Below are 27,101 nucleotides of genomic sequence, written 5' to 3' on the forward strand. Positions count from 1 at the left end.
CATAAAATCATTGTAGAATTGCAGAATGATTTGGGTTGGAAGGGGACCTTACAGATCATCTGCTGGGGGTTGAAACCCCCTGCATGGGCAAGGACATAGTCCAGAATGATGGCAGGGATTGAAGTGTAGGATTAACCCACGGCTGAATATGACAGTGTAGAATTCCCCCACTTGGCTACTGGGTGAAAAGGACTGGCCAGCATCAACTCTGCAGGGGCTGCTCTGGGAATCCAGCAGGAATTATCCCTGTTTCAGCAGGGCATTGATCCCTGTTTCAGCAGGAATTATCCCTGTTTCAGCAGGGCATTGATCCCTGTTTCAGCAGGAATTATCCCTGTTTCAGCAGGGCATTGATCCCTGTTTCAGCAGGAATTATCCCTGTTTCAGCAGGGCATTGATCCCTGTTTCAGCAGGAATTATCCCTGTTTCAGCGGGGCATTCATCCCTTTCTGTTTCGTGGCTCCAGCAATGATGCTCGCAGCCTCACCCTGAACCTGGAGCAGCGCAGAACAGCAGAGAGCCTCCTTAAGAGAGACCAAAGGGGAGGAGAGAGCGTCTCCCTCCGGGTATAGCAACCCCACCTCCCGCTTATTTCATCTTCCTTACAAGGCTAAAGCCAGAAGCTTTCCCCTGCGCCTGGGTCCCTTAAAAGCAGGAGAGCAGCCCCAAGGATCCCGGTGGAGCTCAGCCAGGATGTGCGGCTGACAGAGCCCGGTGGAAAGCACAGCAGAGAAGGGTGACAGTCACCTGTGAATCCTAAACCAGGTGTCCAGTGATGCAGATCTTCTAAAGAAACATGAAACCAAGCCCAAAAAGAAATCACTGAGGGGGGAAAAAGTGCAACATGAGAGGTAAATATATTTTTCCTCGGGCAAATTGAGATTACTGGCTGTGTTTTGTTTGAAAATTGTCATTGTGAGTAGGTGTCTGAAACTGAAATGCAGACTGAAAAATGCATTTATTAACCTCTGAATAAAGGCTGGTCTGACTCTGACTTCAGAAGCAGCACCGGGTTAAAAACTCAGATCAGCAGATGAATTCAGGTGCCTCTGAAGAAATTTTGACGTTTCCCTTAAGGCATTCACAGCTTAAACCTTTTCAAAAATCTACTTTTCTGTTTTGCTTTCTCTGCTATTGCTAGATGTTTTCAAGTAGTAGTATGCACGTTGTTCTGGGGAAAAATCATGGCACAACTAAAACCTAAACTGAGAATATATCTCAGAAGAGTGTCTCCAACAAGGCATTTCCAATGCTCCCATAGCCTTGTTCTTGCAATAATGCCATTTCTTCAGAAAGATCCATGACCCACTGAGCTGGAATGCCTGTTGACATCTGGTTGAGGTTACTGTAACTGGTATTTGGGGTTCTTTTTTTTTTTTTTTTTTTTTTAAAGTTTAATTGAAACAAGCTGAGATTGCCTGCACATTCTGTGAAGTGTTTCCATGCTCTGACTGTCTAGTCTCTCTGATTCTCTGATGGGTAATTCTAGAACTGCCAAATCTGAATGGGAAAAGAGGAAACACCTCGAGAGTTCCAAACTGCAGTGGACCATGCTGCCAGGGATAGTCAGTGGCTGAGAGATGCAAGACTTTGCCCCCTCTCTGTAAGATGGACCCAGAGAAACATTTTGCAAATGTGATGCTACTGACTTCAGCATATCTGTGCTGTTAAACCTCTGATTTACATCTTTGCAATGCTAGAGGACTTACAGATGCTTTTATTTACCAGCTAAAACGAAGAAGTGGCCTGTGGAGAAGAGCTGCTGGGAGCTCTGACAGACCTTGAGGACATCTCCTGCAGATTCTCCTGGCAGGCTGTGGCTCAGCCTCGCAGTCGGTGCGTGCAGAGCTGGGGGTTCAGCAGCCCAGCATGGAGGTGCTGCGGCGTTCCTCAGTCTTTGCTGCTGAGGTGATGGAGGTTTTTGACAGGTCTCCCACTGACAAAGAGCTTGTGTCCCAAGCCAAGGCTCTCTGCAGAGACTACATAAACTCAAGGCTGGTCCAGGCTGGTGTCAGCTGGAGCAAACCCGAGTACAACGCCCCAGTGCCTGGGGGGAAGCTGGCCGAGGTCTCCACCATACTGCTACGACTTGGTGAGTCCTGGCAGGGGAAACTCAGCTTGGATGGAGGGATTTGCACCAGACTAAGGCTTCTGGAAGAGGCTTTTCGGGCCAGCAGAAGTCCTGGGCACAGGCAATGCTGTTGGAGGTCATAGGGAGGGAGACTCCATCAGCTCAGTGAGGCTTAGCAGCTAATTAGTGCAATTAATGAGTCAGGCATGGTAAAACCTAATGGTGCAGGCAAATGAGGCAGCCCAGACCAAGCTGCTGTGTCTGTCCTAGGCCTGGTTTATCTGGACTTGGCCTTGGGAGGTGCCCTTTGACCACTGCAATAAAGAGGTTTCTCTTCTCTCCTTTTGGTTTTGGTGATCTTCCCTAAAGAGCTCCCTTGCCTGAGTTTCCTCAGTCTCTTGGAGCACTGCTCAGCACAGGGTTTCTGCAAGGTTGCCTTTTTCTGAGGACCTCCAACAGCTCAAAATCACAGAGCAGTCTAAGAAAGCCCAGCAGCAATCTGATTCTGTGAGCACAGGTCTCCAGATGTGTACCAGTTCTCACAGCCTTTCTCAGCTGGGTGTTTTAACTGGACTGCAGTGTTTTCTCCAGAGTGAGTGACTTGATTGCCACAATGCATCTGGCATCTCCTAGGGCACTGCTACTGCTGGACTTGGGCTTCAGCAGTAGCTCACCCAGCTTTAATGTGGGGGGTAGATGCTCTGAAAATGTGTTGTTGGAGGTTTTATAAAAGCTGCTTTTTCATGACAGCGTGCCTAATTTTCCTTTGTCTACCTTAGTTATTCAGCAAGACCTGGGTTTTCTTGCTGGAGCAAGAAGGAATTGGCTGATGTTGTGTGGCACACACTGCCACTTGGTGCCACCTCCACAGCACAGCAGCCATGGGGGCTTCAGGGAGAGCAGTTTGAAGGTCATGCCTGGTGGCATGAGGATGTGCTTTAGAGCTTGTACCAGGAACACCCTTTAAATGTTAACAGCTGCCTGGCCTTTTGTGTTGGGTTGTGGAGCATCCTGTGTGCTCAAGTCTAGCTGTTTGTCATTTGGGAACCCAACACCTTTATTCTTGGAAGCTGCTTCCAACATCTCTCTCTGCCTGCAGGCTGGTATATTAGCTCACATCTGGCTGGAAACCACCACCAGCATTTGCATCTGATTTAATTACATCAGAGTTCAGGCAGGTCTGGTGAAGTAAGCATTAGCTGGGCCTAACAAAGTCAGGACCAGGGCTGGTGTTCCCACCCTCTCCCCTTTCTACCATTCTGATATTATCCCAAGTTTCTTTTTAAGGCATAGCTGGGTTTGTTTTAATGGACTTTTATTTTTTTTTAATTCATTCTTTTTCACCTTTTCTATGCTGATTTTACTTCTGCTTTTGTTTCCAGTGGTTGTTTGGTCTTTGGGGGAATTTTTTTGTCCTTCTGTCAATCTCACTGTCTATTTGTAGTCCCTTTCTTCTCTGCCTGCTTTGGGGGTTGAGATTTATGTGCTTTCAACCCAAAAATTCTGTGGGTGGCCAGGAACGTGGTAAAGGGCAGGCAGGTGGCTCTCTGGATCTGAAGGCGTCTCCTGGATTGTCCAGATGGAAAGATTTGGCTGATAGTCCCAGGAACTTGGTGCCTTCTCTGAGCAAATCTGTTTGGAGAGCACCGTGTGGTACCCACACCACCAGGAAGGTGAGCAGTGCACCTCATTAGGATGAGGAACAGTTTCCATCCTGTTTCTTTGGAAACTCCACTTGTCACGTGGCCCATCCCTTTCTTTCCCCCTTTGCTGCTGTAACCAGCACTAGGCCAGCTGGTATCCAGCCACCTGCCAGGAATGCTAATCCTCAGCCTCTTCCTGAGCAGGGCAACAGGCAGGACCAGTTTTTTTCCCTTCATGACAGTGCTGAGAAGCCTCTGGAGATGGGAAGGTGGGGGATTTCCTAGCCCACTTGCACACAGAGGCTCTGGTGGGCCAGCAGAATTCCTGGGCACAGGCAATGCTGTTGGAGGTCATAGGGAGGGAGACTCCATCAGCTCATTAGCTTGGCAGCTAATTAGTGCAATTAATGGTAAAACCTAATGGTGCAGGCAAATGAGGCAGCCCAGACCAAGTTTCTGTCCTAAGCCTGGTTTATCTGGACTTGTATTTCCTCTGGCCAAGGCCTAGGGAGGTGCCCTTTGACCACTGCAATGAGCTTCTGCATGTGGAAACTGCCACTGCTGCCCTGCTAATTCCTCCATAGCCACTGGAGAAAGGAAGAGAAGCCCCCAAAATGCTCCAAATCTGCAAAGTTGGGCATCAGAGCAATGACACTGGAGACCAGCACCGATGTAGAGGTCCTGGGGCTGCTGGGCAGGGAGGCTCTCCAAGCATGGGAATGCTTTCCTTCCCTGGATGCTCCTGCCTGCCATGTGCCTTGCAGGGCATGTGTGCCTCCAACCAAACCCTGATCTCCTGTGGGGCCTCCAGGAACTGCTTGTTAAAAGTTGGAGCAGTGGCAGGCTACCAAGTGCTGATCCCAGGCTCCTGGGCCTCCCTCTCAGCTAACCAGGGCTATCCCCATTTCCTGACGTTTTCCAGGAAGCCTGTGTGCTGCCTGGGAGGAGAAAACAGCTGTGGAGTGGTCCAAGTAAGGTTTGCTCTTATCAGGGCTGACCATGTGTTGGCAGGTTTCCTCTTTCTGTCAAACAGGGACAATCCCTTACTCAGAAAGGGCTGGGAGAGCTCAGCTGTGGAATTCTGTAGAGCTGGGGTTTGCTGAGTGCCAGATAAATGAATTAAGGATCAGTAGCTAATGGCTCTGTAAAAAGGTCCTGATTGCAGTGAGCTCTTCCTTTTTATCTCTCATATAAATGAAATTTTGAGGAGGATCAGTTGCCCTCTGGCTGGGCCAAGTCACCTGGGTCTTGCAGTGGGATATAAAGGTGTTGGGATCCCTCTTCCTCTTCCCAGAGCACCCTTGTGCAGGAGAAGAGCACAGTGTGTCCTAAATCTAAGCCAAAAGAGCACAAAGGGGCTTGGTCCCATGTGGTGTTTCTGTTGTGTCACACTCCTACAGCAGCTGTGCAACCTTCATTAAATATCCATGAACCTCTACAGAGAGAGAAATCCTTTGGGAACTGGGCTTTATTAATTCTACTACTCAAAAAAACCACTTGTTTTGCTGGAAAAGGAAAAGCTTTGCTGTTGTTTCCCAAGGTCCATAGCTCAGCCCTTTAGGAGGAGGTTCTCTGCTTGTCCTTGGTGGTTTTTTGTTTTGGTCTTCAAGCTGGCATCACACCTCCTGCCATTGCCTAGCTGGGCAAGAAGCCCTCTGGAGGTGAAAGTCAGGTGCCTTGCTGCTGGGCAGTCAGCCATGCAGATGAACATCTCTTTAACCATTTGGAGGGGAGAAAGAACTCCAGGCTGACTCTCAAATCCCTGTGTGAGCATAAATAGCTGGCAGGCTCTTTGTTTAATTAATGTTGTGCAGCTCTGGGTGGATCCCTGGCTTTCATCAGCCTTCAGCATTCTTGAGTCACTCTCTTGCACTTGAGGCATTTTTGTAGAAGCCTGATGAGGTGCTGAGGAAGGGCGTAGCTCTCAAAGGCTTCCATGGATGTACACTTGTCACCATGATATTTTCTGGAAAATCCTTTTGCTAGGATTTCTTCTCCTGGGAAGAGGAGAAGCCTCAGCTTCTCCACGCTTTGCTGCTCTGGAATGTGGTCTGGAGATTGTTCATCCAAACATGTGAATTGTTTTTAATTAATGACCAATCACCATTAGCTGTGTTGGACTCTGAGGAGTCAGTCATGAGCTTTCATTATCATTCTTGTCTAGCCTTCTGATGTCTCCTTTCTCTTTCTTTAGTATTGTAATATAATATAATATAAATCAGCCTTCTGAGAACATGGAGTCAAATTCTCATCTCTCACCTCATCCTGGGGACCTCACAACACCACATTCATGCCTCCTTCTCATTTCTGAAATTAAATGTCATGGCTTTGCTTATCTGGGGCCTGTCTCCTGTGCTGGAGGAAAGGCAGGCAGCCAGCCTGGGAACAGCTTTTATATCAGGGAGTAGCAGCACACCACAGGTACAGGGACACTGCCTGCCCCTGCTCCAGGGTGGGAGCAGGGCTGGGTGCTGTGTGTCCAGCTGACCCTGGCTGTTTTTTGGCTGGGGATGAGCTGGAGTGTATTCACCTGATGGCATCCCTGGGGTGAGCCCAGCTGTGACTCCTCCATGGTGGGAGCAGGGCTTGGTGCTGTGTGTGTCCAGCTGACCCTGGCTGTTTTTTGGCAGAGGATGAGCTGGAGCACATCCACCTGATGGCATCCCTGGAGTGAGCCCATGGTGGCTCCTCCATGGTGGGAGCAGGGCTTGGTGCTGTTTTTTGGCAGGGGATGAGCTGGAGCATACCCACCTGATGGGATCCCTGGACTCCTCGATGGTGGGAGCAGGGCTGGGTGCTGTGTGTGCAGCTGACCCTGGCTGTTTTTTGGCAGAGGATGAGCTGGAGCACACCCACCTGATGGCATCCCTGGACTCCTCCATGGTGGGAGCAGGGCTTGGTGCTGTTTTTTGGCAGGGGATGAGCTGGACCACACCCACCTGATGGCATCCCTGGACTCCTCCATGGTGGGAGCAGGGCTGGGTGCTGTTTTTTGGCAGGGGATGAGCTGGACCACATCCACCTGATGGCATCCCTGGACTCCTTGATGGTGGGAGCAGGGCTGGGTGCTGTGTGTCCAGCTGACCCTGGCTGTTTTTTGGCAGGGGATGAGCTGGAGTGTATTCACCTGATGGCATCCCTGGGGTGAGCCCAGCTGTGACTCCTCCATGGTGGGAGCAGGGCTTGGTGCTGCTGTGTGTCCAGCTGACCCCTGGCTGTTTTTTGGCAGGGGATGAGCTGGACCACATTCACCTGATGGCATCCCTGGACTCCTCCATGGTGGGAGCAGGGCTGGGTGCTGTGTGTGCAGCTGACCCTGGCTGTTTTTTGGCAGAGGATGAGCTGGAGCACACCCACCTGATGGCATCCCTGGGGTGAGCCCGTGCTGGCTCCTCCATGGTGGGAGCAGAGCTTAGTGCTGTTTTTTGGCAGGGGATGAGGGGGAGCACACCCACCTGATGGCATCCCTGGACTCCTCCATGGTGGGAGCAGGGCTGGGTGCTGTGTGTGCAGCTGACCCTGGCTGTTTTTTGGCAGAGGATGAGCTGGAGCACACCCACCTGATGGCATCCCTGGACTCCTCCATGGTGGGAGCAGGGCTTGGTGCTGTTTTTTGGCAGGAGATGAGCTGGAGTATATTCACCTGATGGCATCCCTGGAGTGAGCCCGTGATGGCTTCTCCATGGTGGGAGCAGGGCTTGGTGCTGTTTTTTGGCAGGGGATGAGCTGGACCACATTCACCTGATGGCATCCCTGGACTCCTCCAGGGTGGGAGCAGGGCTGGGTGCTGTGTGTGCAGCTGACCCTGGCTGTTTTTTGGCAGGAGATGAGCTGGAGCACACCCACCTGATGGCATCCCTGGACTCCTCCATGGTGGGAGCAGGGCTGGGTGCTGTTTTTTGGCAGGGGATGAGGGGGAGCACACCCACCTGATGGCATCCCTGGACTCCTCCATGGTGGGAGCAGGGCTGGGTGCTGTGTGTGCAGCTGACCCTGGCTGTTTTTTGGCAGAGGATGAGCTGGAGCACACCCACCTGATGGGATCCCTGGACTCCTCCATGGTGGGAGCAGGGCTTGGTGCTGTTTTTTGGCAGGAGATGAGCTGGAGTATATTCACCTGATGGCATCCCTGGAGTGAGCCCGTGATGGCTTCTCCATGGTGGGAGCAGGGGTTGGTGCTGTTTTTTGGCAGGGGATGAGCTGGAGCACACCCACCAGATGGCATCCCTGGACTCCTTGATGGTGGGAGCAGGGCTGGGTGCTGTGTGTGCAGCTGACCCTGGCTGTTTTTTGGCAGAGGATGAGCTGGACCACATCCACCTGATGGGATCCCTGGACTCCTCCATGGTGGGAGCAGGGCTGGGTGCTGTGTGTGCAGCTGACCCTGGCTGTTTTTTGGCAGGGGATGAGCTGGAGTACATCCGTCCCAACGTGTACCGGAACGTGGCGCGGCAGCTGAACATCTCGCTGCACTCCGAGTCCGTGGTGTCCGACGCCTTCCTGGCTGTGGCCACGCAGATCTTCACTGCAGGTATGGTGCCCACACACACACACAGAGCAGCAGGGCTGGCTGCAAGGAGCAGGATGGAGTGGGAAATGGGTTTGTGGAGAGTTCTTACATGGTGTGTGTTTGTGTCTGAACTTTGAGACGAGGAATTGCCTGCTAAGTGTTGGTTTGGAAATGCCGTGGAATGGGGAGGATATTGTTGAGAGAGAAATAGAGCTAAAAATAATTCAAAAAATAGCCTTACAAATAAGACTAAATAGAATTATGAAAGATTCATTCCAGTGGGACCCATGAGGGTTGTTTTAGATGATTGGTTTTAAGGCATCTACAGCGTGATGTGGTAAAAAGCTGATAAGCCAAAACACACTTATAATGTACTGTAAATAGGAAATAATTGGCTTCTGATTGTGATAGCGTGAATTATACCATCTGTATTGTCTCATCCTTCTCATGAGACTGAAAACAGAATAAAAGTTTTTAAAGCACCCCTCAGCTGCCCCATCTCTGAGCCAAGAAGAGGGTATTATCCAACACCTCTCTCGGAGAAGGCACAGCCTGCAAGGTGGGGCCTGCTTTCTGCAAAGGCCATGGGCAGTTTGGCCATGTGCCCTGCTTTAATGATTTAATGAGAGCTCCTCTCTGCTGTCTTCTGGCAGGGAAATGTCTTGGGGTGTAATATCCTCCCTGTGGGTTCTGTCTCATTCTAGAAGGCACCTCCTGCCCTTCCTCGTTAGGAGGTGGTTGTTGCCTCATTGCAGGGGGAGGTCACTCATTCCAAGCTCCTTTGCTCACCTTTGGCAGCTGCAGAAGATTCATTGCATGGGAGTCTCCCTTGTTCCAGCTCAGGCTGCTGATGCTGGGAGCCAGAATCAACTCATCACAAGAGAGCTCCTCTCCTCCTGGCTTCCTTTCCCACAGCAACACCCAGGGTTGCAATGAGACCTGCTGCTTCTCCCTTCTCATCTTGGGCAAGTCCTGCTCCTTAAGGCTGTTCCAGATGAGCAGATGCTTTGAGCTTTCTCTCTGCTTAGATGTGAGTGTGCTGCTGCTGCTGCTGTTAGACTGGTTCCAGAGATGATGGTCAAAAGCAAAAATAAGCCCTGTGCTGCATTCAGCTTTTCCTGGAAACAATCCCTGCTCACAACTGGAAAAGCAGCCTGTGGGAATGGAGGGAAGAGAGAAGCCTTTCAGAGGGATTTATGTCAGGCAGGTTCTGACATGGTTATAGGTTTTCTGCAATGTCTTGTTGTGTTGTCTGTGGAAGGGATGGTAGATGTTAAAGACTGGAAACAAAACCAAAAAAAAAAGGGGAAAAAAACCCCCAAAGAAAACAACTTTCTAGCAGCATAGCAGTATGAAACCACTGAAACCAGTGACAATGGCATGGAGGTGTCACAGGGACTCCTGTCACTTTGGCAGTACTTGCTACAGGATAGAAATCCAGGCTTCAGATGTACTTTCAAATAGGCTACCTCACTGAAAACCTTTTAATCCTCACAATCACCTGTGCTTCTTTATCTGGAACCACTGACACTCTGGAGAAGCCCTGACATGCAGAACGTAGGAATGTGTCCCCTGTTGATGGAGTGACAAAACTATCCCTTGTCTCCTTAAAAAGGAAAAAAAGCCCAGAAGTTTCTTTCTTCAATTAGTGAAAAAGACACCTCATAGGACTTGAGAGGCTTCACTTTAAACTTCAGGATAGCCAATTGGACAGGAGCCAAAAAGTCCTAGAATTTACTAGAAATTTCTAGTAAATTTACTAGTAAAAGAAGGGAACAAAGAAACTAACCACTTCTGTGAGGTGTTTTACCAGGAGCAAGAACCTCTTGCACCTGGCTCTGCTTTTCTCTGTAAAGAGTTTTGTTATTTTGCCTTTTAGTAGAACTTTTTTGTCTCCAACGCTACCACAGAGGCCATCCTGCTGATTTTATGCCTTCTAAGGTAGCTGAGCTCTCTTGGGTGTGTGGTAGATCTCCAAAAGCTTAGGAGACCTGGCTTGAGGAGACCATATACCAGCAGAAGGTCTGAAGCCCTGTGGTGGAGAGCACAGATCCTCCCCAGAATCATAACAGATGGCAGAACAGATCTCAGAGAGGGGCTGCCCAAGCAGGGCTGCTGGCATCTTGAGCAGGGCAGATTTTACTCCCTGGCTTAGGGAAAGTGATGCTGTGTCACTGGAAATGGTGGCATTGGACTGTGTGCCTGGGTCTGGAGCCCTCAGCAGCCTCTCAGAGCACGCCTGGGCTGCAGCTTGCCTCTGCCCTGGGCTGCCCTGGGAGCTCAGAAAGCAGGAGCTGGGAAAGTGTGGCAGGAATGTCTCAGTGTGGCTGTGTGCCAAGTGCAGGTGCCCTGTCCTGTCACTTCGTGCTGAGCCTGGCTGGTGTCAAGGCTGACAGAAAACCAGCCAGGCTGGCAGGCTCAGGTGATCTTAGGTGGCTGCAGCATTGGGACTGGGCCACCTCCAGAGCTGGAGTGACACAGGGAGCTCAGGCAGAAGGCCAGGAATGCTGCAGGCGGAGCAGACTGTGTGTGCTGTGATGCTGCATGCCCATGATGCTGGGGAGAAAGCCTGCTGCCTCCTGGGAGTTCTGCTCTCAGTGGAGATTGACAAATTCATGGAGAGCTGCATTTTTTATACTTTTTTGTGTTCTTCAGCTTCTCAGATCAGGAGCCAAGTGTGTGGGTAGTTTGAAATGCAAGTAGAGATCATATCCCATAGTTCTGAACCTTTCAGGGTATTAAGAATAGGATCTGGACTCAGCCCTCTGGGGCTGACAGTGCTGGAGACTTTGGACTCTGGTGCCAGGGCTGCCCCTCCTCTGGAGCCACCCTGCTGCAGAAATGGCTGCTGGTGTGCTGATTCAAACCTTCCCAGAGCTCTCCATGTATGTTCTTAATTCTTTCTCATCCCTGCTGGGACTTGTGCATCTAATTGTTTTTATTAGCTTGTTATTGTAATTTCTCCTAGGTAGAAGGTTGCTGAGTGGCAGAGGGGTAGGAGCCTGCTGTTTTTTAGCATTCCTGGATCCCACTGCAGTCTCAAAACTCGGCATTTAACAATAAATCCAGCAAATTGGAGTTGGCTGTAGCAGCCAGACATTCATTCCTTTTAATTTTTATTTTTTTTTTCATACTGCAGAGGAAAGAGGCTCTTATTGAGCAAAGGAAACCAGACACTCAAGTTCAGGGTGAGTTTTCATGCCAATTACCAAGTTTATTAAGAAAACAGCCACAGTCTGACACTACAGTGCTTAGACAGCTTGGGGAGCCCCACTGGTCACTTAAAATGCCTTTGCAGCAAGGAAGCAAGAAGAATTTGACCCTTTTTTTGCTGGAGAGGTTTTCTCCTTAATCTTTTACATGTCTGTCTTCCACATTCTGGTCTGGTTTTGAGTCTTCACCCTGTGGCTCTGTCTGTGCTCATTTCCTGTCTGGAAGCCCTGACTAAGCCCAGACCTGCCCTGAGCAGCCTGGTTCAATGCCTCTTCTCTCAGTGAAGAAGTTTTCACTGATAGCCAATCTAAACATCACCTGGTGCCATTTGGGGCCATTTCCTCTTGTCCCATGGCTTGCCATCTGGGAGAAGAGACTCTGTGTTTTGTGCCCCTGTTTCCAAGCCCCTCATTAGTTATTCAGGGTGAGGTGAGCCCACCTGTGTGGAGACAAGCCCTGCAGAGCCCTGATCTGCTTTGGAGGGTGAAGGATCTGCAGCCCCATCACCTCTGTGATGCTACCACTTGTTCTCATGTGTGCTCCAAAGCTGCTCTGCAGGTAGCAGGAGACATTCCCCTGACGTCTCCAAGCTTTGGTTTGGGGCCTGGCTAAGCTGACATTTTTCCTTACTTTTTAAAACAAATGCCAGAAGGAAGAGGTCGCTTGGTGGAAAAACAGAAGTAGAAAAGGGAGAGGCGTTTTCCTTTCCTAAAGGAAGCAGTTCTGCCCTGTTGGTGAGAGCTGCTAGGCATGAGGGCTTCTGAAAAGCTTTCAGCCTGGTTTTCACTGGGTTTGGCTTTTCTTCAGGAGTGCCAGGGCTGAAGTGAGCCCTGTGCAGCAGGAGTGCAGGGTCAATGCTTTCTGAGCAGGAAGCACTTTCCCTGCAGGAGCAAGTGGATGCAGGTGACACCAGGGTGACTGGTGCTGTTGACACACTTGAAGGATGGGGTGACATCCAGAGGGACCTGGACAAGCTGGAGAAGTGACCCATGGGAATCTCATGAGGTGTTACAAGGCCAAGTGCTGCACCTGCACTGGGACAGCCCCTGGGACCAGTCCAGGCTGGGGATGAGCAGATCAGGTACAGCCCTGGGAGAAGGACTTGGGGGTGAGAGCTGGACATGCCCCAGCCCTGTGTCCTGGGACCCAACATCACCTGAGTGCTGGGCAGCAGGGCAGGGGAGATTCTGCCCCTGTGCCCACCCAGACCTGTCTCCAGCCCTGGGCCCAGCACAGGAAGGACCTGGAGCTGCTGGAGAGAGCCCAGAGGAGGCACCAGGGTGAGCAGAGGGATGGAGCAGCTCTGCTGGGAGAGCTGGGATTGTTCAGCCTGGAGAAGAGAAGCTCCTGGTGACCTCAGTGTGGCCTCCAAGCCCCTGAAGGAGCCAACAAGGAAGTTGGAGAGAGAATATTTGCAAGGGTGACGAGGGGGAATGGCTCCAAATAACAGGTAGTAGGTTTAGATTAGATATAAGGAAGAAATTTTTCCCTAGGAAGGTGAGGCCCTGGCACAGGGTGCCCAGAGCAGCTGTGGCTGCCCCATCCCTGGAAGTGTTCAAGGCCAGGCTGGATGTGGCTTGGAGCAACCTGGGACAGTGGAAGTGTCCCTGCCTGTCAGAGACTTGGAAAAAGGAATCTGTTCTGAGGCATCTTAGGATGCTTGGAGTGAGTGGTAGGGGTGGGTCAGCCCCTGCTGGGGTGGGGTGGTGCCCTGGCCCTGCAGTGTCTGTCAGCCAGGGCACACTGAAGGCAGCACCCAGTGTCTCCAAGAAACTGCAAATCCCACCTGGGAGGAAGGGCCAGGATGGGCCAAAGCTTTGAGAAGCCTGACCATAAGGCAAGAACATTGTCCTTTGGCCCTGGGGTGTTTGTGAGGTCCCCAGGACAAGGTGAGAGATGAGAATGTGACTCCATGTTCTCAGAAGGCTGATGTATTATTGTATGATATTATATCATATTAAAGAATGTTAAACTATACTAGAGAAAGAGAAATGACACAGACAGAAGGCTTAACAAGAATGAGAATGAAAAACTCGTGATGCCTCAGAGTCTGACACAGCTGATGGTGATTGCTCACTAAGTAAAAACAATTCACATGAAACCAATCAAACATGCACCTGTTGGTAAACAATCTCCAGACCACATTCCAAAGCAGCAAACACAGGAGAAGCAATCAGATAATGATTATTTACTTTTTTCCCTGGGGCTTCTCAGCTTCCCAGGAGAAGAAATCCTGGCAAAGGGATTTTTCAGGAAATATCATGGTGACAGACCCTACCTTCATTTTGGAGTTTTACATCCCTGGAACTGGAGTTGGTAGCTATGTCTGTTTTTCTGTATCTTTCCTGTCTTTCTGTTTTTCTCCCTTTCTTCTCTTCTCTCATGGAACATGACATTGGATGGCTTTAAAGGTTCTCTGTGTTCAGTGGGCTGTCTGTGCAATGGTAGGTGATGTTATGTTGCATTTACACTTTTGCCAGTGCTCCTTAATTTTCTGTAGTTTGCCAGCAAACTTTCATGTGTTTTTTTTTACCTCTTGAGTATATCTGGTTGGAATTTTCTCCTTTGCATCTATCCAGAGCAAAAGAACCTTGGTTTTAACCCTGGAATTAAGGGATTGGGGTATAACACTGCCCATGACAGGGGACTGGAGTGAGTTTTGAGTTCCCTTCCAACACCAGACCATCCTGGGTTTCTCTGAAATGCTGTTAGAAATGCATCCTGCTGCTCCCTCATCACTTGAGCATCCTGCCTGGTGCACACCTCTCTCAGCTTTTCTCTCCACCAAAGCTTGTTGTGTCTGGCTGCATTCTCCCAGCTGCTGAAGTGCAGCAGTGGATGGTGCTTCTTTAAGGTCTGATTTGTGAGCAGGACTTTGATGCTGAGTGGAGCAGAGGGAAGTTTATTTGGATAACCTCAGGTTGTGTGACTGCACAGTCTCATGGCTTCTTCATCTCTCCCCTGGGGCAGACAAGCTCATATGAGCAGGAACACTTTCAAGAGCATTCCTCTCCTGCTAATTCATTTTACCCTGGGCTCAGCAGTGTTTACATACCTTCAGCTCCGTGGCTGGCCTAGAGAGTGCAACTTGTATTTCTTATTTTTTAATAATGCTTCCTCAGCAGCCCTTCACTTTTTCCATATCCTTTTGTTCCATTTCTGTGAGCAGAGCTTTCTCTCTCCCTTTGCTTCCTTTTTGGACCAGCTTTCCATTCCCTGTTGTTGTTAGCTCCTGTGCATGTTCATCCACGCAGTGGGAAGCTGTGAATGGATTGTCTTGCTTGGTGATGAGTGCCTGTTTCACCCAGTGTGGATGACAGCCAGCCCTTCGGAGGAATTTGGAGCAAGCCAATGTGTTTTCACTTCTCATGAGCACTGGGGAGATGCAATTCCAGCTTATGCTGAGATGTGTCACACTAGTGTCACTTTGCACCTGGCCTGGACATCCCAGGGGACAGAGGCACTGCCCTCTCAGTAACTGTGCTCCTCTGCCCCTGCCAAGGGAGTCCTTGAGAGAGAAAATTCATGGAGCTGGTGTCCTGGGAAAGTGCAGAGGGGAGCTGCTGGGGCTGCTGCCCTCTCCTGCCTGGGGCTGGGTGGGTGCTGGAGCCCTCCTGGGCAGGGGGCTCAGCCACAAGCATGGCCCAGGTGTTGGAGCAGCCTGCTCTTCCCTTGCTTCCTACCATATGAGAAGAAGAGCACAAGCTGTGCCCTGCTGCTGTGAGTGAGAAGCCCAGCCTGCTGTCTCCATCTCCTGCCTCCAGCAGTGGCAAGGGGACTTCAGACAAGGGGAAATCAGGAAGGGATTCCCTCCTGTCCTGCCCCCATGGACTGACTCTGCTGGTAACAGGAAAGGCAGACTGAAGGATTGGTTTGACCCCTTTGGGGGTGCTCTGGAAGGAGGATGTGACCCCTGAGGCCTCCACATCCATCACCATCATTCACCAAGAACCTGTTCTGTTCTCTCTCTGCTGTGGAAGGGAGAGGGATTCTCCCTCCCCACGTGCCAGGAGCACTCCCCTCGTGCAAGTCCTGCAGCAGGAACAATCTTGGCAGGGAAGCTGGAGCTGAAGGGTTTCCTCTCCATCCTCCCTGGACTGATGTGCCTTAGAGCAAGCTGCTTTCCTGTGTGCTGGGGGAGGCATGGGTCTCTGTCTGTCACAGGCTGTGGATACACTTTTCTTCTCTTGGAAAGTGAAACTTGGGTTCAAAACAACATTAACCAAGAGTGGAGCTGTTTTTCTGCACCAGAGTGACTTCAGTCCTGTCAGTCTTTGTTACTGCCATGTAAATATCTCAGAGCTAATGGACTTGCTTCAGATATTTGAGGAGTGCTGTCAGCAAAAGCTTGGGAGTAAGCCAGTGAACTCTTCCCTGGAATTTTGGGTAACTTTTGTTATGTAACTCAAGATGCAGGGAAACACATTTCTGCAGGGATGGAGAACTGTAAAACTGACTTAGACCAAAGCTGAATAGAAGCCAGCTGAGGCTCTGGTCCTGAATGTATCATCAGCAAGGAGTGTAACCCCTGAAAGCCTCTTTCATTAGGTGGAACTGCATTGACCTGCACTTGGACAGCCTCTTCCTTGCAGGGAGAACCCCTCTGTCTGCTCTTCTGGGGTTTCATAGCCTCTTCCTGGCTCATTCTGCTGGCTGTCATGGTGACACACAATGTGGGAAAGGCAGATAAATAGTGTGAATGCCAAACAGGGAGTGAACTTCCTGAGTGACAGCGCTGGTGTCAGGGACACCGCGGGGTCTGCTCAGCAAATAAAGCCAACAGGAGAACAGTCACTTCAGCTACATTAAAAACTTCCTCTGCTCTCAGGGATACTTCTGGGGAAGGACAGAGTACCACAGAGGATTTGAGAGCCTCACAAAAGGTTCATCTGTGGATTTTTATCTGACATTAGTCATGAAAAATGTGGTTTTTTTGTAACGCTGAATGGATTTTCTTCAGTGTAACAAGGTATTCCCGTGGCTGACATTTGAAGAGTTCCTCTAAAGTTCAGTTCTTTTTTTTTTTTTTAAGGAAAAGAAAAGCAAGCAATTCCTAAAATTGTTAGTGTGAATGTCCCTTTTGAAGCACCAAGTGCAAGGATTGTGGAAATGCTCTGAAATCTGCAGCTTTTCTAAAGAAATATAGGGCATTCTGCTGCAATGAGAACTGCTGTGAGGAGGCTGGAGCTCATCCCAGAGCTGGTTCAGGCTACCTGGGGATCTGAGAGTGCAGTGAAGGAAAGGGGGAGACTCTTTACCCCATTTAAATTGGTTTTTTTTCTTGCTGAGCACATGCAGATTTCTAATGGTGTGTTCAACCCCTCCTGATCCATAGATCCAATCTCTGCACACATCTTCCATCCTCTCACCTTGCTGCAACCCTGCAAAAACAATTCTCTGTGTTTTTTAAACATTAGAACTTCACCAGGCTTCTGACTATGGTTGGGAGCGACTTTGGACAGATTCCACAGAGACCCAACACTGTAAAATACTTCCCAGTATGCTCAATAAATGTGGCTATTGCAGATAATAAAGTAAATTGTGTGCATGGGAGCGAAAGGGTTGTGTTTCCAGGTCACTGGTGCTGAGGAAAGCCTGATGAGGGGCAGCTGACTGCAGTGTTTGAGCATCAAGGATTTATGACTGCAGTGTTTGAGCATGAAGGATTTATGCCCTGGTGCTGGTGAGGGGCAGGGGAGCCCCCAGAAGGTTGGCTGGGACCTCGAGCTGAGCTCCCACTCTTATCCCTGACACCAACAGGAAGGTCCCAGCTGCTGGGACAGCTTCTGTGGAGCACTTGCTGCAGGCAGGTCAGCCTGGCAGGAAGGCTGTCTTTTGGGAGATTAGATAGCTGACTGACTCTCCACCCCTGCACTGTCTTCAGTGGGGCAGTATGGTACTCACATTCTCTGAACAGAGAGAGACAGAATTCTTTCTCCCAGGATTTTTCCTGGGGAAGGCAGTGAGAAAGCTCAGAGAGAGAAGAGAAAACAATACTTATCTCTGCTTGCTGCTCCTGTTTGTGCACACGTGGAATGTGTTATGGAGGTTGTTTACCCAAAGTGATTTGTTAATTGGGCTCTGATGGTTGTTTGGATTGATTGGCCAGGTGGGCCAAGGCTGTGTCGTGACTGTTGGGGACAGTCACGGGTTTTTCTTTAGTATCTTTTTAATATAGTATCTCTTTAATATAGTATTTAATATAATATAGCTTAATAAAGCAATTTGTTCAGCCTTCTTCATCAATGGAGTCAGAGCACATTACTCCCTGTGCTGGGGATGCCCTGCATCAATAGGGGAGCACAGGCAATGTTAAGTAGGCAGTGGCCAAGTCCTTGCAGCTACCTTCAGGTTTTTCAGGTGGAGACTGAGGCCTGGTGCTTCCCTGGAAGAGGACACCAGCCCTCCTGAGTGCAAGTGGAGGGGTAGGCACTCTGCTCTCTGGTGAGCAGTGACAGGACCCAAGGAATGGCATGAAGCTGTGCCATGGGGGTTAGACTGGATATTGGGAAAAGATTCTTCCCCAGAGGGTGGTCAGGCACTGCACAGGCACACCAGGGAATGTCACAGCCCCAAGGCTCTAGAGGCATTTGGACAACACTGTCAGGCACAGGGTGGGATTGCTGGGGTGTCCTTTGTGGGCCAGGAGCTGGTCTCAGTGATCCTTGGAGGTCCCCCCAGCTCAGGATTCTCTGACTCCTCTATTCTTGGCCCTGTATCTTTGCCTCCCCTTGTGGCTTTTGTGCCACTCTAGAAGTGAAGATGCTTATCCTGTATACTTTGAGTGTCACACAGAAAAAAACAGGAATGCTTTGTCTAAGGGTGTTTAAGCTTTATATTGAAGACAAAACCCCCAGGTTGTTCAAACTATTTGACTTCTGTCACCTCCAAGGCAGCATGTGCATGGCTGGGAGCCAGTGGCAATACACAGTGGTGCACATCTCCCCTGTCCTGATGGTGTCTTTGGGCTGCTTTTTTTCCAAAGCAGTGCAGCCATTGCTGAGAGGCAATCAAACCATACCAAGCTCAGATTATTTCATTCTGCTTCTCCATGTGGAGAGTTTTCCCTAATTCAGGTCCCCTGCCATTTCTTTCCCACCATGTGGAGAGCACACGGAATGGTGGCTGCATGGAGGCAGCACGGGCACATGAAATGGAGCAGAATAATTCCTTTGGTTATTCAGGACTGAACTGAGTGTGTGTGTGTGTTTAAATATGTGTTGGGAAGGATGAAAGTCTGACAAGAAAGTCTCACAGATATGTGTGCTGGGCAGAAAGATTTTTAAATGTAGAATCTGAAGAAGGAATAGAGATGGAAGCAAGTTTTGATAGAGAAGAAAAGAATTGCTGAGCCAGTTCTTACTGGATAACCAAGGAGGCAAAGGGTCTGTTAGTTAGAAGGGGTTTTTATGGCTTAGAGCAAAGGATAAACCCACCCCAAACAAGAAGATGTTTTTACCAAGCAGGAAGAGAGCACAGGCAAACAAGTCAGCAGATGTTACAAGTAGAAAAAAAGTCTCAGAATTTTCCACTGTAAGAAAACTGAAAAACAACTTCCAGCTTAAACTGCAATGTACTGACTGTGAGTGATTGGAGAGCAGCAACATGAATATGGTAATGACAGGAGTTATGATGGGCTATAGGTAAAAGTAAAGGTACAGATTGGTTCTGCTGTATGAAGATGCTCAGCAAAGAAAAGTCTATAATGCACTGTAACCAAACCCAAATGGTCTCCAGGCCTGCCTGCAGCTGGAGCTGACAGCTGTGGGCACAGCTCTGTCACCCACGACCCTGGGCTGCTGTAACGTCTTGGATGGAATAAACTGCATTTCGTATCCAATAAACTGCATTTTGTATACAATAAACTGCATTTCGTATCCAATAAACTGCATTTTGTATACAATAAACTGCATTTCGTATCCAATAAACTGCATTTTGCAGAGCTGCCTGGAGTCCACATCCCTCCTTTCGGTTCCTACAAACGTGAGTGTCCTTTTCCCTTCTCCCAGGCATCACGTGGGGCAAGGTGGTGTCCCTGTACGCCGTGGCAGCGGGGCTGGCCGTGGACTGCGTGCGGCACGCGCAGCCAGCCATGGTTCACACCATCGTGGACTGCCTGGGCGAGTTCGTCCGCAAGACCTTGGTGACCTGGCTGAAGAGGAGAGGAGGCTGGGTAAGAAGAGCTGCATGTCTCACTGGAGTTGTTTCTGTATGTTCAGATCCAGCTAGTGAAAGTGAGAGTGCGTGCTCTGCAGCTTTATGCAGGAAAAGGCTGTGGGAGATTCTCTTTCACAACGCTGTGGCCACCTCTGTCCTGCTCACACCTTACACCTGTGCTGGACTTACATAACTCTGTTACTGCCTCGTGGTCCCATCCTCAAAACCATCAGTTATTCTTGTCTCAGCTTCCTGCATAGCTGAGACGACAACAACAACATGTCCTCCTTCTTCTCCTCCTCCTTCTTCTCTTTCTCCTCCTCCTCCTTTCTCTTTCTCCTCCTCCTTTCTCTTCCTTTCTCTTCCTTTCGCCTCCTTTCGCCTCCTTTTGCCTCCTCCTCCTCCTCCTCCTCCTCCTTCTTCTTCTTCTTCTTCTTCTTCTTCTTCTTCTTCTTATTATTATTATTATTATTATTTCAGTCCTGACCCACCAGCACCTGTTGTGTTCCTGATCTTCTCCAGAGCTAACAGCCAGCCATGGTGGGACCCTGTAGGGTCATTCCTGTGAGGCACAGGCACAGATTGCCCAGAGAAGCTGTGGTTGCCCATCCCTAGAAGTGTTCAGGCCAAGTTGCATGGGGCTTGGAGCAGGCTGATTTTAGAGGAAGGAAGGTGTCCCTGCCTGTGGCAGGGGGTGGAACTGGATGATCTTTGAGGTCTCTTTCAACCCCAACCATTCTTTGCCTCTGTGATACTCCTGGCCAGCTGTTTTCTAGAAACTGGCAAACAACGAGGCCTGCCAGCTTTTTTCTCATTTCACCTCTCAGCACTGGATTCCTTGATCTCTCTGTATTTAATGTGAGCATTGGTTTCTGTAGAGGATCATTTTTAGTAAGAACTTTATTTTGGTGCTGTGGCAGAGCTAGATACCTTCCCAGTGACCTTCCCAGCTGACTGGAGAGACTGGCTGGCAGCTGGGTGATGTCTGCACGTACCAGGCAGGGACACAGACAGTGCTTGGATCCTCTAGTGTGCTGCTGGGCAGATGCTGCTTGGGGCAAAATATTGTCCTGGGACACCACTCATCATAGGACATCTTGTTCCCAAGGCATGCACTCTTTCCACAGCAGCAACTTCCCTCTTTTCCAAGAGGTGAAATTTATTGCTAAGCTGTCAGGAAAACGTCAGGCTCCTCACCCATACAGATCTGCAGAGAGTGGGGTGTCTTTTTCCAAACTGAGTATTGCTCCTTTGTGCTGAGACTTCCCAGCTGTGTCAGTAGCTGCTTCAGTTCCCTGATTTCTTCAGGAGTGTGAAGAAGAACTGGAAAAGCAGCACTGTTCTGATTTTGGATCCCTTGCACTTACTAAGTCCCAGTCCTGCCTTAAATCATCCCTGCCCTCTCTAAAACTGTGTCACCTCGAGGCCAGCTCTCTCAGGGTGCTCTTTGGTTGGGCTAAAAGTAACCTTTGATATGAATGCCCTGATCTGTTTCATTTTGTGTTCCAAGAATTGATTGTGCTGAGGCAGGTGAAGAGGATATCCTGGAATTAAGTGACGCTGTTCCTGCCTGGGAATGCCAGTCCCTGCCTCAGTGTCATTTCAGGCTTTCTTTAACTGCATACCTGTAGAGCTGCTTGAAATGTACTCTCTGAAACCTTTTTTTCCCCCTAAGATTTAGTTTCATTGAAACAGAAATGCTGTAGGAACACATCTCTTTCTAGTTTCCAACTATTTTTATTTTGTTTTGGTAAAACCTGCATGCTCTGATAAGCTAGCATCTTGTTTTAATTTTTTTATTGCTTCATTAGAATTCAAACCAGAATGTTTGGATAGTTCCAAAAGGATATTTTTGGAAAAAATTGTTGCATAGCTGCAAACAAGCTGCAAAACCCATCTCCAGACCAGCACTTATTGTATGTAGGGTCTCAGGAGCCAGGGAATGATTGGTATCTGATTCTATTGATTCAGAAGGTTGAATAATTGTTTTATTAAAACTATACTATATTACATTAATACTATATTATATTAAAGAGATACTAAAAAGATATTATAGAATACTAAAGAAAAACTTGGGACTGTCTCAAGACAGGACACAGTTTTAACCTAATTGGTTAATTAATATAAACAACTATTACTAGAATCTAATTACCAAATCCCTTCAGGTAAACAACCTTGTTAACACATTTGACATGTGCAAAAACAACAGGAGCAGAGAACAGAGATAAGAATTGTTTTCTCTTTCTAGAAAGATTTAAAAATTTTTTTAGCTGCATTTGCTACAAAGCAGTGTAGGTGACTTGAATTTGTTTGAACAATTAACACGGAATATCAAACTGCCATTGCAACAGTTTATCAGTGCCTGGCCAGGCAAAAAGCCCTAAGTGGCTTTGAAGTTTTCAATTCCACTGCCTTATCAGGTGGGCTTGATTTGGATAACAAGAGCTGAGGCAATTGTTAAACAGCTGAGCAATTTTGCTTATCTGAGCAAGCCCCATAGAAATTTGTAAGTGCTCCTGAGTGCAGCTCCTCTTGGTTAGAGCAGTGAGGTCACTGCCTTTGGGAGAACAGAGCAGGGCTTTAAGGAGTTCATTTCCTCATCTGGCAATTAACCCCTCATGGCTGCAATCAGCCCAGTGCCTTGGGTTGGTTGTCCTGGCTCATGTGAGGCACTAGAGCCCATCAGAGGTTTTGTTTCTCAAGGATCAGGTGCCCTAAAATGTGTGTTCAGGCAGGTTCCTGCATGGCATGACTTCCCTCAGCTAAAGGGACAGTTGGGCACAAGGGTGTTTAAAACCTGACCCCATGCAGGCTGCTGGGATCTGGCAGGTTGAGTCAGTTCAGACTATTTTAAATGCAAATGGGGTGAGTGTGCTGGAGGTGCTCAGGGAGACCCACCTTGCTTTCCTCCACAATACAGATCAATACCTGTAACCCCTGGTACCACACTGCAGCATCCTCTGCCAGCTGCCTTGGCTCTGCTGGCTGTGTTTGTGTTTTCCAGCAGGATTTCCACACCTTGGTGCTGACTCAGCTCTCTCCTGCCATCCTGTTCCTTCCCATCACTGCATGCCCTGTGTTCCTCCCTTCTGCAGTCTCTGCTTGTCAGTTATCCACGAGCTCAGCTCCTGCTGATGCTCCCAGGAGATCAGCAATGGGGTGAGCTGCACTTCCAGACCTGGTGAGCAAGGAACTGCTGGAACCTGTGGGAGGCTGCTGGCAGCACAGCTTTGGTCTGGAGATGATGATGGGGCTGGTTGGTGTGGCTCTACCCACTAACCAGACTCTGGGATTTGTCCCTTCAGCCCCTTTTTCCTTTCTTCTGATGACCAAGGTTGGTCAGGCAAGGCTCATGCATGTCTTGAGCACAAGCAGAAGGAACAGAGAAGATTACTGTCATCTCTCATGTCCTGTTTTGGGGAGGAACACCTCAGGGCTGAGAGTCTCACTCGTCTGTGCTTGTGTCAGAAGGTAAATTTGGAAGACTGCTGAGCTAAGCTTGTAAAGAAAAAACTTTTGGGGCCGTGATGTGATCCTTGTGATGTGATTATTGCTCCCAAAAGCTGTGTCTGCAAACCACAGGGGGTTGATGAGCTAACAGTGCACCCCCTGTTACAGCCTCAGTCCACATCTTCTTGTGCTGGGCTGGAGCTTAACCAGAACTCAGTTATGTCATGGGCAAAGCTTTTAATTTTGATTCCTGCACCAGAAAATGCCTTTTTCTCTCTACCTCTGTCCTGTTCACCTCACCTTCTCGATATTTTCCATTTTCTCCTTCCCATGCCAGCTCAGAGCCCATTTCTATCAATTGGATGGGGTTGTTTGTTTGGGTTTTTAAAATTTTTTTAATCATTGCAGGCCAGCTTCTTGTTAATACTTGAAGCTGGCTGCCCAAGTGATCTTTAAATCTGGCCCACACATCTGGGAGGCATCTCTGCTGGCATATGCATTTCCACAAACAAAGCTTGCATTGCTTTAGATTTAAATTGGGGCATGGCTTGCTTGAATGCCTTCCAAAGAAAGCATTAAAGGCAAGAGAAAATGTACCAGCAACTTGAGCTGATATTGAACAGGACAACCTCTGGGAAGCATCTGGCTTTACAGAAAAGGATGGGAATGCTGATACTGCTGAGACTTCCTTTTGAACAGGGCAAGAAAGTTGTATTTAGCTGCCCAAAATGGGAAGTGCTGGGTAATCTTCCTGTAGCATTTCTTTCCCCAGGGGTGGCTGAAGAGGGGGATGCTTTGCCTCACTGGTGGGGAATTAGGAAAGTGTATTTTGCAGGGCATGATTTAATAACTTTCAGTGTGTGGGAGTGTCAGAGGCAGCCCCTGGTGCTGCAGCAGGGCTGGTGCCATGCCCTGCACAGCCTGCAGAAGGGGCTGACCTGGCAGCAAATGCCAAAGAAAGCAGCTGGAAAGGCTGAGGAAAATTAATGCAAGTTCTCAGGAGTCAGCACGGGAGATTTTGGTGCAGTAGCTCAATCTTTTTGCCTGGGGATAGTCACAGATTTAATCCACCTCTCATAGGAGGTGTTGAAGCAGGTGAACAACAACCTATGAAAGTTATGCTGGGAGTGTTCCAGGACCATAGGAAAGATAATGCTTCCACAGGGTTTTGCCAAAATAAATGTTGGCCTGTATAGCACATGACAAGTGTTTATCAACTGCTGTATATGTACTAGACCCAGCTGCTGATTTAATAACTGATTCAAGCTCTAGTCTTTTCTGCTGTGACACTGAGCTGCTCCTCAGGGTGCAGATGCCAGGTGGTCTCTCAGGATCTCTCTGACAGTCTCTCTTCCCTCCTCATCAGGCAGACATCACCAAGTGTGTGGTGAACACTGACCCCAGCCTTCGCTCCCACTGGCTCGTGGCTGCTCTTTGCAGTTTTGGTCACTTCCTCAAGGCCATCTTCTTCGTCCTGCTGCCTGAGAGATGAGTCTGAGTTGCCAAGCACAACCCCCTTGCCCCATCTTCTCTCCCACTCCAGAAGCAACAAGAGGTAACTGGAGAAGTAATTCCAGACTGGTAATGGCAATCTCTGAAGAGGAGGAAGAGAAGAGCTGGGACAAAAAAAAGGCTTGTTCTCCATTCCCATCCAGTGGGAGCAGATGATCAACCACAGTCTCCTGTTTGCAGCCACAGGAGCCTCTCTCACCATGGATCCTCCCAAGACTCTTGTTTCCCTGGGTATCCTGCATGCGTGGCCCAGGTGTAGCTGGGACTGTCAGATGGCTGCTCCTCATGTTGCATGCTTCTGCTAGCCCCAGGCAGAGGGGAGGAGGATGGGAATATTCTTTCAAATGGGATAAGAAAAGAGGAGAGGGGGAGAGTCCTTCCTCCACTCCATGTGGTTTCCCTTTCAGACTTGCCTTGTGTTGATTCTTGTTGTTTTAGTTGTGCTTAAACTCCATCTCCTCCTTTATCCCTGATTCACTTCACCCACAGCATGGTGGGTTTTTAATGAGATAAAACCAAGTAATCTGTCAAGAGATGCTTGTCCCTGCCATGTCTTGGGGGTGAGGGGCAGGATGGCAGAGCAATGTGTGTTTTGCTGACCCCTCTTAGTGCCCTCACCCCAGTCAAACAGCAGAGCAAGGGGCAATGGCTCCAAGCAGCAGCTCAGGATGGAACTTCATCATGGAGAAAAATGCTTTTTCCACTGAGATTCTGTCAGACCTGAGCATGTAAGGAGGAAAGGCTGGGGGGTGTGGGCAGAAATAGGGAAGCAGCAAGTGAGCTGGCTGGCATTGTGAAAGCAGTGAGCTGTGCTGAAAGTCGCTGATGTATGTTTCTCCTTTAATCTCTTTCAAGTACAACTCAGTAGTCTTCTTTGTGGCAAACAATAAAAGAAAATAAGTGGTATTTCACTGCTGCAAAGGCTATTGTATTTGTTTCCAGAGCAGAGTTACCAATTCCAAAAAAGGCCAGAGCAGTGCAGAGACAAACACTCTGGCCATGCTAAAAATACTTCAGCTTTTTCCCCTGGTAGAGCATGTTAGCATGTTAAAGCTATGACTTGTTTGTCAGGCCTGGAATTTACCCCACGTTGTTGCCCTGTCAGAAACATGCTGTTTCCACAGGGCCCTCCTGATGTCAGAGGTCTCTCCTCTGCCAAAGCCTTCTGGAGACTCCCTGCTCCCAAAAGTGTGGCACCAGGCACAGAAAAAAAATTGGATTAAGAACATATGGCACTATAGGGGAAGGGTTGCTGGGTTTTTTCCCCTGATTTCCCTCCCAAACTTTTAGAGGGGCTTTGCTCTTCCTCCAGGAGTTATGAGAATAAAGCAAAACCTTTATTTTGGGCACTGTCTGTGGGCCAGGTCTGTACTCACAGTTAGCAGTGCTGTGCCCTGAGCAGCAGAAGCCCCAGCAGAGGATGTGTAGGAGTTGGATCCTTGCACATTCCTGCTTTTTCTGCCCCAGCCCTTTGCACCTTGGCTGATGCCTTGGCATGTAGGTGCCCAGCTTTAAGGGCTGCACCCCCCTGCAGAGTGCTGTGCCAGCTTGGGCTACAAGTACATTTTCAGTAGCAAAGCAATTCTTGTGGCTCAAAGCCCCTCTAGGACAACCTCCCCATCCCCAATCCTTCAACAAGAGCACTCACTGAGAAGGAGAGAGCCTCCCACTCCTCACCAGAGCTCTGTGCTGCCTTGGACAGTGGCTGCAGGGACTTTGGGGTGGGTTACACTGATGAAGTTGCCAATGTAGATGCAGCTGATGGTGCCATGAAGTTGGGGAATTTTTATGTGTGTAAAGCTTGCAGCAATTCCCCAGATAAAACCAAAATGCCAGAGGAACATTTAATTTTTTTTTAAACTTCCTGACATGTTGGCATTAGGGGTTTTGCTGGCATCACTTACAGTCAGGATTTCCTTCCTTAGACTCTTGGTAGATCTGGCTATGGAAATTTAGAGCAGGTACAGAGCACATGGAGAGCTGCACTAAATCCTTCCAGTCTGCAACAGAGGCACTAAAAGCTCTGTAGTCCATAGCAGGGGGGTGCAGATTTGTTGTCCTAAAGGAGCTTGTGGAAAAGGAGATTTTGGATTTCTGGAAATACCCTGGCTGTGTGCAGACTTTGACTTGGTTGGCTTCACAGCTCATCAAGCTTGCCTTGTGTCTCGTGGAGTGAATGGGAGTTACTGGGACTGGCAAGACCTGTCTCAATTCAGATGCTGTCCTGAAATGCTACACTTAAGGCTATGGGTTTGGGTTTTTTTTTTCAGTAAACAAGTGATATCAGAGGATCTATTGAGGAACACAAAGAGTTAAATGCTCCAATTAAGTGGATTTGACAAGAAGATAATGACAAGCCAAATAAAGCAGCATTGCTGGAAAGGAATGTGTGTGGGTGGGAAGGGGGTTACAAGAGGCAGACAAAGGCTCAGCCTGGAAACTGCTGATAGTGAAGAGATGGTGGGGCTCCCCTCAATAGCTATCAGACTTCTCTGGCTTCTCTCTGCCTTCTTGTATCTGCCAGTCCCTGAAAAACACGTGCCAG

General features: G+C 49.0%; 1 protein-coding gene across 2 annotated transcripts; it reads left to right on the forward strand.

Annotated features, from left to right (window-relative positions):
* Positions 1–596: 596 nt before the first annotated feature.
* Positions 597–25,477, forward strand: BOK (BCL2 family apoptosis regulator BOK). Of its 2 annotated transcripts, none has more exons than XM_059855038.1 (5): positions 597–851; positions 1,729–2,092; positions 8,117–8,245; positions 19,447–19,610; positions 24,411–25,477. In XM_059855038.1, exons 2-5 carry the CDS (start codon positions 1,870–1,872, stop codon positions 24,534–24,536), a joined length of 642 nt encoding a protein of 213 aa, XP_059711021.1. In that variant the 5' UTR covers positions 597–851; positions 1,729–1,869; the 3' UTR covers positions 24,537–25,477. The 2 variants fall into 2 exon arrangements, with proteins under 2 accessions (XP_059711021.1, XP_059711022.1); XM_059855039.1 differs by having other exon boundaries at positions 24,415–25,477.
* The last annotated feature ends 1,624 nt before the right edge of the window (positions 25,478–27,101 follow it).

The sequence above is a fragment of the Haemorhous mexicanus genome, chromosome 10, assembly GCF_027477595.1.
Source record: "Haemorhous mexicanus isolate bHaeMex1 chromosome 10, bHaeMex1.pri, whole genome shotgun sequence".
NCBI classification, from domain to species: Eukaryota; Metazoa; Chordata; class Aves; order Passeriformes; family Fringillidae; genus Haemorhous; species Haemorhous mexicanus.